The sequence below is a fragment of the Protopterus annectens genome, chromosome 12.part0 (genome assembly GCF_019279795.1).
Source record: "Protopterus annectens isolate FY-2018-M chromosome 12.part0, PAN1.0, whole genome shotgun sequence".
Lineage (NCBI taxonomy): Eukaryota > Metazoa > Chordata > Ceratodontiformes > Protopteridae > Protopterus > Protopterus annectens.
In genome coordinates, this window is record NC_056746.1 from 214,285,508 (window position 1) to 214,299,925 (window position 14,418).

The 14,418-nt window shown below is 38.4% G+C and overlaps 1 protein-coding gene across 1 annotated transcript in view; it reads right to left on the minus strand.

Annotated features, from left to right (window-relative positions):
• The window catches only part of METRN (meteorin, glial cell differentiation regulator), a 56,281-nt gene extending 50,727 nt beyond the window's left edge, over window positions 1-5,554 (minus strand). Inside the window, exon 1 of the mRNA XM_044089265.1 lies at window positions 5,238-5,554. Coding sequence (XP_043945200.1) covers window positions 5,238-5,344 — 107 coding nt within the window. The 5' untranslated portion in view covers window positions 5,345-5,554. The remainder of the gene's footprint in view (window positions 1-5,237) is intronic.
• Between the last annotated feature and the right edge of the window lie 8,864 nt (window positions 5,555-14,418).

Below are 14,418 nucleotides of genomic sequence, written 5' to 3' on the forward strand. Positions count from 1 at the left end.
ACCTACATAGTCAGAGTATTACAACAGATGCCACATCAGTCCCTAACTTTATTTTAGTTGCTAAATCCTCATTAGTAGAATACAATTTTGTTAAAAATGTTGACAACCAAAGATAAATAGTGTAATTAAGCCACTTCCACCGTCTCTCACTACTCTGAATTGTGAAATGCACCCCATCCTTGGCATGGCGTTATGCTGGGGTAAGGCTCACACAGCTCAATATCTTACAATGCTGATGTATTGGAATGAATAGCCTCAGGATACATCAAGTACAGAGATAATGCGATATTAATGACTGCCCTAATCTTTCTTAAGAGTAGCCCAAAGGACACATCATGGTTGTCAAGTCTGGTCAAACTTCTCTGACACAGCAGCTGCACCTGTAAGTTAGATGTGGTACTGCAAGCAGCAGGGGTTCTGCCTGCAATCCAAAGTCAGATAAAGTTGGACCTGCACAACTCTGAGACTGTCCAATGTAGGAGCTCTAACTGTAGAGCAGAATGATAAATGAAGACATCACAGCCTGGAAGACAGCCATTATACTTGCATTCTCCTCACCCAGAGTAAGACAGTTGTGAACCATCCTCACAGGATCTTGTGAGGTGACTTGCACTACATCTACATGTTTGTGTGTGTCTCAGACTACATCCAACTCCCAAAACATTCAGTACAGCACCTCCTGTATTTGGAGCCTGGTACTGCAGGTAGTGTGGCTTCCGCCAGGTACTGCCTGTATACCTGGTCTAACTCAGAGGTGGAACTTCAACCTTGCTGAGAAATCCATTAAATTCACATATGATCCAGATATGTACATTGGTGAGTCTCAACAATGTACCATGCCAAATTACTTCAGCATGAAAACTTCAGTTTTCCTTTTGGAATTTGACATAGGACTCTAGCAGTCCTCAATGGTAAATGCTGAAAGGGACTGATGGAGACCTATCTTTTGGACTCAGGTGTGACTGCTCAGCACAAACAAACCCTTTTAGAAACCAACCCAACATTTCATACAAGGAATGGAAAAGATTTCCTTACTTCTTACTCGTATTAATGAAACTATGTTTAAAGTTACATGAATACTTGAAAAGCATTTCTGATTTATGGGATACAAACATGTATATGTTCAAATTATAAAACCTGGCTGGGTATATTCTAGTACAGAGTCTGCTCTGCCCCCCCCCCATCTTTTTTCCCCCTTGTTATACACTCAATTTTCGTACTGAACTGTTTGGGCCAGACAAAGATACGGAGGTGACACTGTATATCACTTTCCTGTAAATTGATGCATATACTGTGTTACTTCCGTTTAGTGCTCATATTCCATTTGGTTTTACTGTGGGCTTCTATTTATCTCACACTACTTGGGGGGGGGGGTCTTTAAAAATGGCAGTATATAGAATTCAGGCATTCTTAGTGTAGCTCTGAAGACATCTGTCAGAAAGATTTTTTAATCACATTCTGATTTATGTAGGCTGCCAAGTTCCTACACACAAGTTTTATTCTTCTCAACTAACTGTGGCTAATTTTCTTACTTTTGTGAAGGAAAATTCATAGACAGTGTGCAGGAAATGGATAACAGCTGTACTGCATGATTGTTTATCTTATTTGTTTTATTTTTTTTTTCAAGTCATGTCTGAAAATGATTCCCAGTGGAACCCATACATCCACCTGCATGTTTCTTGAGAACATGCATACACAACACCCCTGACATCTGCATACTTACTAAAAAACCCTCAGCTGAACACAGCATGAGAAAGATGTTGAACTCAGCATGAGAGAGATATAGAATGATTTAGGTACCAACAATCCAGAGTGACGAAAGGACATTAGCACTGCATAGAACATGAAAATAGATCACCAACACATAATACAAAACATGGAAGTTCATGTACAGGTACAGTATTAACAATATGTTCAAGTAGATGTGCATAGTTTTCAGTAAGGGTCATCTCTCAGATCAGATCTATAAGAACAAAGTAACACTAAAAGCCCCTTATATGCTTGTGGTTGGCCTTGCTCCAATTCATACTTGCAAACATGTATTTTTACATACGGTTTATTATATTGCACTAATTTGTAAGTTGGCAACTTCTGTTAACTACAAATAACACAACTCCACACTACAAATATCAAAGATACTATACAACACAATTACCTGCTGTGAAAGGCTTAATTTTCCCCTTACTTACAGTCATGTCCCTGCTAGTCTTAGCATTTCTATAGAACAAGTTCAATTCTGAAGATAATAGGTATAGCAGTGGGAAAACCAAAGAGAAGAAATAAATTAACGGCAAATGCAACATAAGGAATACGGACCTAATTGTTAAGTATGAACAGTTCTCAAATAACCTAGTGCTTTAAAGGTTAGAATATAGTCTGTAGATGGCTACAGAAGACTAAATAAAAATAAATGACCATCAAGCTACCATTATCGCATACCTTATAGCAAATCACAAAGAAGAAAAAAATACAAATTGCTAACTGAAATCACCCATCTGTTCATTGTTTACTTGCCCATTTACAAAGATAACAACATGAACTTGTGATATTAGGAAACCTGGGTCCAGATTATTCAAGAACTTCACTCTGTATGTAGTAGTGAAAAGGATAAAACATAAAATGGAGAAGATGGTGTATACCAAAACAGAAGCATCCAAGCTCTCCGGACAATGAAACCTACAAATCTTTGACTGATGTAGTGAAACATGTGAAAATCAGCTACAGTGTACAACATCATTTAAATTGTATACACACATGCACAGTCATTACTCTCTCTTTACTCACATCTACCTTACTACAAAATTAATAAAAAAAAAGCAATGTGACCTGAAAATAAGTTAATGCATCTATATGTAGAAAAGAATTGAAATGTGAAGAAAAAAGTCACTGCAATGTGAAATGAAGTACAGCTGGACAGCTCAACCATGAAGTTCCCACAGGATAGATTAACAAGATAAACCCTCTCTGCACAGCAATCATGGTAGCTAAATAGAACAGAAACACTCAGGCACCACCTGCCAGAATAAATCACCAGCATAGGCCTCATAAATGCAACATAAAGATAGCAGCACTGCATAGCAAATTGTTAATGCAGAAGAGAGCAACACTGCTCATGTCCTGAACCATGTATCAGCAAAGTGTTGTCTGAAACGTGTGAGAAAATACTGGATAGAATTATCTCAGCTGATTAGCAGCTTCCTGCATAATTTAATTAATTTCAAAAATTAATGGCGTTGACTTGCTAGGCTCACTGCATTTATATTTCTTATTGCTAGTGTGGTGTGTGTGGATATAGACACTTATACTCTCACTTGTAGTTGCATATACAATTAATTGTTAACTACAAAGTGTAAAATGGGAGACTGGATGAAGTGAATATGACTATAACAGAAGTGCATCACGTCATGCCCCTACAAAAATAAATAAAAGTAACATTGTGGAAACAAGCCACTGTTTTTAATTATTTCAAGTTCTGCTGAATGTGGCATTTAAGTGTTCTCCTTGCTCTAGCGTATTATCGGCTGAATAACATATAAGTAGCAAAGTTCAGTCAAAACGAAAACAATGTTACATGCTCAAACAGAAAATATGCACTTTGGAATGCAAACCGGGTGGATCTCCCTTATTTATTTCATTGAAGGACATGGAATATATGCTCAATGCCATTGGACTGTGACACTTTAACAGTCGCTTCAAAAAGACGATGTTGAAGCAGAGTAGGTCTACTTGTCCTTTTAAGGGGCAACTCAGCATTACTACTGCTGCATGGCAAAGTAAGGGGAATATGACATTAAATATATAGTACAGACAGAAAAGGCATTAAGGTGTAATACTGCACAACTGTCGGTTTACCACTTTAACATACAACTGGCAGATATGCTGCAGGGTATCCGGACTGTGCAATGCTGCCTCATGTGGAAATATCACAAAGCACAGCTGAATTTACACGTCACGCCTATACATTCCATGACAAACAAGACCATATTTTAAGACTTGAAAAAAACAAATAAATAAAAAGTCAGGCACACACAATACATAGTGTGCATAATAATTACAGTAGTTGATATCAAACAGATCACAATGAATGTGATTTAGATGTGTTTACTAAATGACAAGGATTACAAACACTGGGGACAATGGAGCTGAAGGTTTTCCCTCCCAGAAGAGATTTAATTCTCAGCTGATGTAACAGCATTTAAACACTGCTTTCAGTAAGCAACAAGCTGTTTGCGTTTTTTAGACTTTAGAATACATTGAACCAACATTAAAAAAAATGAATGACGACTTTACTTAGAAAGTCAGCTGCATGAAATCTTATATTCCTTTTACGTCAAACAATGAAAATAAAAATATTCTAAATAGTCAATGCTTTTGTTCACAATGCAAATCACGTTGTTTAATAAACAAATTACCTCCTGTCTAGGCCAGCTACCTCTCAATTTTATTAGAATATTTCAGTTATGCAACAAACAACGAATTTTAAAATTACCTTAAATTTTATCGTAAATTACCAGTCACAAAAGCTAATAAATACCTGCACTGGGTCAAATATATGCTGCATAACTACCAGAACCAGCAAACCCATATATCTACTAGTCTTTTAGGATTTTGACAGTAATCTTAGGAAAATAAGATGATAACTTTTCAAATTGTGTAGCGCTTCAAAATGCATTCCAAGCCTGCTAGCAACTGTGAGCTACTGCAGAGGCTGCCTGATGAGTAAGGAATGCTACCGTGAATTAAATAACTTGCCAGAGAAAGGGGTGCTCTTTGCAAAGCAGCTGCACACAAAGGAGTCGCTAGAACCGCCAAAAGGTTGGGGTATTCTTCACCTGCCTTGTCAAAATTTCCCGGATCCTTTGCCAAAAACTAACTTTAGATGAGTGGTTGTGCTGACAGCGCAGAACCTAAAATGGCATTAGTTGCACTTGAATGCGACCGGACATTTTCACAATAATAAGAGAGAAAACAATAATAAGAGAGAAACAGAGAAGAGAAACACAGCTGTTTTATTACTACAGCCTGTAGCCTTACCATAGTCAGCCGTATAGGGTACTAAAACATCATCAAACTAAATACGCTCTAATAAAATATTCAGAATTATTAAATGTTTATTTTTGCAAGCCCAAACTCTAATTTGGTTGGTCTGTGCTTATGTTCCAAACTACAACCTGTTAAATGTAACCATCTTCTGGTTACTTATTCCCAGTAACACCTTTGGTTTTCGTTAACCTTACCTCCCTCTCCAGCTGCACTGATCTTCCGAGTAGCTGCCCAAAACTACGTGCAGAATGATTGCAATAAGTAGAGTACAGAGTGCAGAACGGTGCAGCAGCCAGGGCATTTTTGGACCAGTTCCTGCTGCTGCCCTCTTACTCCTCTCCTTGGGTTCACAGCTTCCAGCAGCGGCAAGTGCAACCCCTCACTGCCGTCCGGTGCATGACGCTGGAGCCAGTGGCCGCTGCCGCTCGCCTTTCTCGGTCGTTTGTCCTGCACTCCGGTCATAAGAACGCCCCTTCGTCAGTGCATCCACGGTCAGAGCTCGCATCCCCAGTCTGTCTGACACCCGCATTGTTTGGCACACAGGAGCATAAACTTTGTAAGCCAATAACCGCGGGCTGCAAACTTTAAACCAATCACGGAACAGTACAGAAGGAGGAGGTGGAGCGTCACTTGTTAATATCGGCTTTGGGACGCGATTCGTCAGCTGCAGACATCCCCAGATGTTCCGCTGGCTGGTGTAACTAGCTGCTACATCACTGCAACCTCCATCGGATAAACCTTTTCACAGACTAATATGTGTGTGTGTGTGTGTGTGTGTGTGTGTGTGTGTGTATATATATATATATATATATATATATATATATATATATATATATATATATATATATATATATGCACACACACACATATATATACACACACATATATATATATATATATATATATATATATATATATATCATGGCTAAAATCTGGACAAAGTCTAAAATAACGGGGCAACAAAGGCCCAAAAATAGTGACAGATTTTAAATATCGTTCTTACAAACTTAGAAAGTTGGTAGTAAAACAGGTTTTGTACTACTATGCATTTTCTGAATGAGATCAAGACTGAAATTGAATTGTGCGTTATTATTTAGTGACTTCAGTCCTCGCTGATTTGCCAGCAAATCATACATTTTACGAGGAGCCGACTAAAAAATATGAGGCGAAAATCTGGACTGTTGGGAAGTAACTTGCTCAGTTGTCCCACACTTTGCAGATTGTCCCTGATTTGTCTCCTTTTTTAATTATATATTTTATTATTTTATTTTTTGCCTTGTACCTCGTAAAATATTTGATTTTCCGACTAACAGTTATAGTTGTACTGTATACTTTTCATACGAGGGTGGATAACGGAAAAGTGCCCATAGTTGATATAAGGAAAATGCACGATGATGGAAAGCCCGTTGCTCTACTGATATTTTAAGTGAATTAGAGTCACATTTAAAATCTGTCGATTTTTTTGAGCTTTTGGCCGTTATCCGTGTGTTTTTTTAATAACCCGTGATCAAAGAAGTTGAGAGATATGTACCCTGTGTTGTAATTTTCAAACTCGGTGTTTAGGCGTTAACAGTTTGGCCGTTGTGTTGTACAGCTATAATTACATTTTAGAATTTGTAGGAAATATGTCAGTTCAGAGCAAGTTTGACATTAGGTAATGATTTAAAATATATAGACTGAGAGACAGAAAAAAAAGGAACTGTTTTGTATCTGTCCAGTGTGTAGGGAGCTGCCATCTTTTTAAACCCAAAGTGGGACACCTTTCATGGAAAGTTGACAACTTGAGATGTTGCAGTGAGGGACAAACCACCCCTCCATCCCACAACTAACGCAAAGGAAAGGACCTCACTGCAATATAATTTGAATTGTTTTGTATGGTATTAAAGTGCTTCAGGTACAACATAACTCTTCTATGCAACGATTGAAGGAAACATTTTTAAGCCTTAAATCTGACATTAGTTTACATTTTTTTATGCCCCTCCCCTTCCATCTGAAGGACGCAACTGCCCTAAATAATAGAGACCGTCCTGTGTAATGAGTGACAAGTGACACTAATGTCCGTGATTTACTGCCTTTAAAAGTAGCGAGTACACTAATTATGGTTGGACCCCCCCCTCCCCCATCACTAATGCAATAACCAGTTTTAGCCGCGACCTGTAATTTATTTTATGTTGTTGAATAATAGCAGCTGTTGAAGTCACCTTCCCCTCACTCATAGTATGTGGAAAGAAGTGGGGCTTATTCTTTGATATCCACTGTATACTGTACTTTTTCATAAACTTTAACATTTGCATTTTGTTTCTTTTTATTACAGACCCAAATCCAATACATAGCAGAGTTGTATTTTTTATTCTATTTAATGTACATAAAATATACTGTTATAATGCATGATTATTATTGAACACAATTTGTTTGTTGCATCCTTTCCGCGCGCAGTCAGTCACATTTGAGTGACAAGCTCCCATTTAAAACAAATTATGCCTAACTGGTAAGCAGTTCTGTCATTTTCAGCTGGATAAATGGTGCATTTTCGTTGAGGTGTAGGGGCGTGAGTAACTGCGCTGGAAGTGGGAATGCTTTAGCGGGTGCGCGCACACGCACACGTAAAAGATGAAAATAAGGAACATAATAATGGCTCGCTTGGACAATCATAAAAGAGAGTGTATAACACTAATCTGCTCCTGGGAACAATCTCAAATGCCAGGGGTGCTTCTCAATCCCGTTGTATAGGACTGAAAGTTCGAGCTTCGGAGCAGCGAGAATTTGAGGCAACCCGTAGCTGAAGGCAATCCTTATTAATTCCGACAGTGTCGGAGTTTTCCCCTCTTTTCCGACTTCTGAGGAAATGACATTCCACAGTGGAACAATATAGTCTACCCCGTACTCATGAATAATAAGTGACAGAACCGGAGCAGATGAGGCTCTGCCACCTTGAATCATATCTGCCACCTTGATCAGTAATAACTAGACTGTAAAGCTCTTAAGACAGAGAAACGGAAAATAGAGGCCCGTTACCTATTCACTCTGGCGGCTGTGCAAAAGAAAGGCCAGTAATTGCAATAAGTGACTTCTCAATAGAAGGGAAGGCTATAAAAACTGCTGCTGTCAGCAACTTGCTGAAAGAACAATACGTGCAATACCTGAAATTTGCCAGTAAAAGAATCCAAGAAGACAACACATGAATTCATAAATGTGAATGATGAGTCTAAGAAGCCTAATTAACTATTTTGATTCAGGGAAAGGGTCCAGATGAGTGGTGATTAATTATCTGTTTGATTTTGTTCCTCGCTGGTGTTTTACCTATAATTTACAGGTTATTTTTCATAGCTGCACCACCCCGGATGCGCAGTAGCAAATTCCACCCACATCTTAATGAATAAATTGTTTGATTGACCGCTGATGCTGGCGAAGTTTCTGCTTATGTTCTAACCAAAATAACATAAATAATTAGCTTTTCTACCTTGATCTATGGAATACCAGGAACGGTTAAGGCTTTTCCCTGAGCCTGAACTGAATAAGGTAGCAACAGAGAGTGAAAGAATTAAAAAAATATATATCATTGAATGTACTGAGATGGTGTAACTGCGAGTTTTAGTTAAGCGTAGAGCACGTTTTTCTGCACATACTCTTTAGTTCATGAAGTTAGTATTGTTTCAGTCTTTGATGTTAGCCAAAAGTGCTCCCCGCAATGTGCCAAGAACTGACTCCTGCAATTCATTTTTTTTTCAAATAACATTTTATTATTTTCACATAAGAGGTAATACGCATATATAAAATAGAACATGACTTTCGGAAGGAAAAAAAATCAAAACACGATAATTACATAATCAAACATAAGCCCGTTCGCAATTAATACCTCTGGTAAAGTTAAGAAAAAAGGAAACATTTATAAAATATTATGAGAAATTGTTAAGTACCACAACATGCATCCATATACAGGCTCAGCTACTGCGTGTTTAGGAAAATAGACCCAGGTATCACAGAAAAAAAAAAAAAACTTAAGATTCCTGGAGTACCATCAGTCGTAAAGAGAAGAAAAAAAAAATAAGGAAAAAAAAAATGATAATAATAATAGTATTAATGATGATAATGAAGTATGGTAATGTTGTTAATGGTATTGATGACACTTATGATAAGAAGCAGAAAGAAAGTGCCAGCGGCCATCCAAATAGCCACTTTTGTACAGTTAAATCTTACTCGGATGGGACATCGCTCCTTGCCTGACTAAAGACCTGGGGCCCCATTTATTATAAGAAACCGAAAGAAAGTGCCCAGCAGCCATCCAAATAGCCACTGTTGTGCAGTTAAATCTTACTTGGACGGGACATCACTCCTTGCCTAACTAAAGACCTGAGGCCCCATTTATTATAAGAAACCAAAAGAAAGTGCCCAGCGGCCATCCAAATAGCCACTGTTGTACAGTTAAATGTATGTATTCCATTGCAAGATAATTAAGTAACCAGCAGTACACTACAGTGGTGAGCATGCACACCCTTTCAGCTAGACTCCCCTCTCAAGTCACTTATTTCCGTATTACAATTGTACTAACTCACTCCCAGATAACCTACAGTCTGATTCAGCTCTCACTTGAATTTAGCTTAACAGCTATCTTAATACTATAACCCCCCTTCCCCCATTTCCACACTCGGACCTGCTGAATCCTCCCTTGCCAACTATTTAATTACTGTAGCTTACTTAAAGCAATGTGCAGGTTGATGTATTGTTTTAAACCTAATATTGGCACAAACCTGCTTCAGTCCTATGCTCAAAGATTAACAACTCACTGTGACCAGGTGTAGCCCCGCTCCATTCGCTGCGCTCACTTTGCTCCTCTACCCTACCCCCTTTCCCACCCACCCCTACTTCCTCTAGGTTTATACTTCCTGTAATCCCGCCCCTATTTTCCAACAAATACACCTCCCTACTTCTTACTGTCTCCTCCTCCATTTCTCTACCTCCACCCTCTCCAAATCTGAATTCCACCAATCTCCTTTTCTGGCCACTAGTACTATCCCACATTTCCCTCCTTCATATATCACTCACTACACTCTTCATCAACCTTACTCATCCATACTCCTTTACTACTACTACTATCACTATCCACCTCCACTCACTCTAAACTTAATATCTCATCCCAAACTCCTCAACAATTACCACTCACCCTCATGCCCACAAAAGCAGATTTTCTAACATCTCCCCATCCCTATTAGCAAACAACACCCTATGCTCAGCCAAACCACACATCACCCCCACTACCAGTAAGCTTAAACTAACTCTACATTACCCACAGTCACCATCACTAAAAAAGCACCAGCCACACACTCTAGTCCACCTCCTCATAGTATTACCCCAATGTGGAGATGTACACCCAAACCCTGGACTACAAAACTTACCCAAAACATCCCACAGCCCTAAAGCCCACAATTTATACTTTGTAACTATAAATACCTGAAGCCCGTGTAATAAGATCACAGAATTCCAATCATGGCTCAGCCACTACTTGCCAGATATAATAGCAATATCTGAAACATGGCTTAAAGCACACATACCAGACTCTGAAATCCTTCCACCAGGCTATAACATTATATGCAAAGACAGGATCCATAAAAGAGGAGGGAGTGTAGCCCTAATGTATAGGAACTCATTAACAATAAATATCCATCCAACTCCTGTCCCCACCATTGGTTGTCTAGAAATCTTACTGGCATCCCTCCATATAAATCCTAACAAAAAACTCTGCATTGCCTCCATTTATAATCCCCCCAGTCAAAACACTTCCTACCTAGAAGACTTCCTAGGATGGATTTACCACACTATCCTTCAAGAAACCATCATACTAGGAGATACTAACATTAACTGGCAAGAACCTAACCTCCAAAGCTCCTAACACCAGCATTAATCTCCATAGCTTCACTCAACTTGTCACTGAGCCTACACATGCATTAAACACCCAAGCAGAAGCTATATTAGACTGGATCCTAGTATCCCACCCCCACTACTGTACCAATACCAGTACCCTCCCCAATACCCTAAGTGACCACCTTCCTGCATACACCCACAGAACCCATCTACACATCCCCAAGCCTCATACATACAAATCAATCAGGAACCTAGCCCATTTTAACCAGGAAACATTCAAAACTGCCCTCCAAACTCATGACTGGTCCCCACTAAAATCACTACAGCTAGATGATGCTGTACAATACTTTAACAACATTTTCTTAAATACACTAAATAGCCTATCACCTCTTCATATCAAATGCTCAAAACTAAATGGTGCCCCCTGGTTAACAAAGAATACCAAGCAAACCCTCTCAGCCAGAGACAAAGCCTGGAAACTTTGGAAAAAATGCAGGACCACAGAAAATGAACTAAGCTACAAAAAACTTAGAAATGCCACAAAAAACTTATCATAACTGATAAGAAAACCTATTTCTCCTCTAAACTTTCCTCCCAAAACACGAACCCTAAAAAATTCTGGAAATCTATTTCCTCCCTTCTGAATCCAGGTAACATTCAAAATCCATCACCAGCTCCTGACAAAAACCCTCTCCAGATAGCCCACATATTCAATAACCACTTTATTGACACCATCCAAAAACTAATCAAGGACTCACCCTCCACAATAAATCCCATCTCTACCACTACCCCATTGACCCCCTTTCCCCCACACAATATTCACCAGTTAATTCACCATTCTCACTCCAACCCATGCCTACAGCCCTAATTCAAAAACTGCTAATCAAATTAAAGCCCTGCTCACTCTCTGCTGATAACTTACCACCAGAATACTTACAACTAGCAGCCAAGGCTATAGCCTACCCAGTGAGTATTCTTATTAACCGCTCTATCATTGAATCATATGCCCCCCTACTATGGAAAAATCCATCATTACCCCACAACATAAAGGAGGTAATGCCCATGATCTCTCAAACTACAGACCCATCTCCATTCTCTCCCCACTATCAAAAATCCTAGAAAAATGTATCCAGACCCAACTACTCAATCACCTCATCAATAATAACCTCTAATCTCCCACACAACATGGGTTCCACCCAGGCCATAGTACTACCTCAGCTTTACTCTCCTTTACTGATATTGTGAATAAAGCTATTGATGCTGGTCTACCCACTTCAGTATTTCTGCTAGACCTCTCAAAAGCTTTTGACACAGTATCTTACCCTAAACCTTTGCGGCAGCTAGACAAACTAGGTTGCTCTCAAAGCACAGCATCCTGGTTTTCCTCCTACCCAAGCAACAGACAACAATCAGTTAAATGGAAAAACCAACAATCTGACTACCTTGCTAATAACACAGGTGTCCCACAAGGATCCATTTTAGAACCTCTACTTTTCAATATATTATCTAATGATCTAAATAAAGCCTCCCATCAAAGTATACTAATTCAATACGCAGATGATTCAGCTATCATCTCATCTTCCAATAATATCTCTAACCTCCAAAAAAATCACCCAAGATGCCTTTTTCTCTATAGAGACGTGGCTGAATAACTCTCAACTAATGCTTAAACCCCAAAAAACTAAGATGTTATTATTCACATCAAAACCTCCAACTACAGAATTCAAAATTTTCTCACATAACAAAACTGAGATAGAACAAGCAAAATCCGCAAAACTTCTAGGAATTACTGTCGACAACAAACTCTCCTTTGAACAACACATTCTCAACACAGTCAAGAAAACCCACTTCAAACTGGGAAAATTGTACTGACATAAACTTTACCTTGACAAACAAACTAGGATTAAATTAGCTAACACCCTGCTTTTTCTATCCCTAACATATGGAAGCCCCATTTTCACCAGCCTCCAAACATCACTCAGTAATAAACTACAACAATGCTACTACAAGATAGCAAAATTTGCTTCTAACTTGCTTAACCACTCACATCACTGCATCACATTCTCAAACCTATCCTGGCTAGACTTTCACCACTATCTCCAATTTACCCAACTAACTACTGCCCATAAATTACTTTTTCAACCCAATAAGTGCCCAGCTTTCCAATCCATCTTGCATACATACACCCCCACTCAATCCCTCTGTTCTTCTCTGAAAACCCTTCTAAGTGCAGCTAAACCCAACAAGAGAGCAGGACAATGCCTGTACTCATACAGTATCGCCAAATATTGGAATGCCTTCCCCTTCTCCATTACTCAACTAGACTCCCTGAAGTCCTTTAAAGCTGCACTAAAAACCTACTTTTTACAAAACCTTAGCTATACATGTGCAATACAATGCAAACCCCCATAATCCCATAACATTTTTTCAACTATGATCCCACCTTACTAGCACCTCTGATTTATCAATCAACTCAACTGAATTATAATATTCTAGTACTTGTACACCTTGCTTTTTCTGTGATATAGTTTTTACCTATGATATGGTGTTTATATAGAAACTTGTAAATAATATCATTATGCAATTATGTTCTTCTGTAATAGTAGTCTGTCTTAATTATTGGAGCCTTCCCTCCTGATCTGTACTTCATAGTTTGCTATATTTGTTTGATATTTATGTCTGATGTTTGTATATATGTGGAGCTTTTCTCCCCAGGCCTCCACTAAAAATGGGTATCTTTGTACCCAGTGGACTTTCCCTGTCAACAAACGCCAATAAATAAATAAAATAAAATAAATAGTAATGGATTATAATGGCAGATGATAATGTTATTAATAAAACTGTTATTGAAGAGGGACAAAACCAATTATCCTAATCTAGTATGATCCTCAGTTTGGGTGAATATCAACTTCTATAATCATCCTGAATAATAGTAAAGATCAGATTCCAAAATTCCTGATAATAATCTTTCTTATTAGGATGGAGCCTTTAAAAAAGATTTTTTTGTGAAGATATGTATTTTGTTGCCAAAGTTCTGAAGTTTTTCCAGGGGACTCCTGTAATTCATACGGAGTTACATGGTAGCATATCTAAATACAACTTTACATTTTTATTATGAGACCCATTGTTCCTACTACTTTTGCATCTGTCTGGGTAGGCGTCTTTCACATTGCTCTCATTTTTGCTTGCAAATTCTTGTATTTTATGACTTTGTGTCTCTCCTTATGTAAGACACTGTAATCACTGGGTGTAGCAATTTATTAATTTATTTATTTGCATTTTTTTTACCGGGAAAGTCCAAGGCCATTAAGAACAAATTTTCAGTGGAAGGCCGGGGAGAAAAGCTCCTCGGTACGTGAATATAAAGGATTGAAATACATACAACACCTACAATGATACAAGAGTATATATGACAAAGGAAAAATACTAAAAATTAGATGATGTGTAAAATAATCAGGCAACATCAAAATAAAGAGTAGCATACATTGCATAAATTTCAAGGTTTTAGAGTAGTGA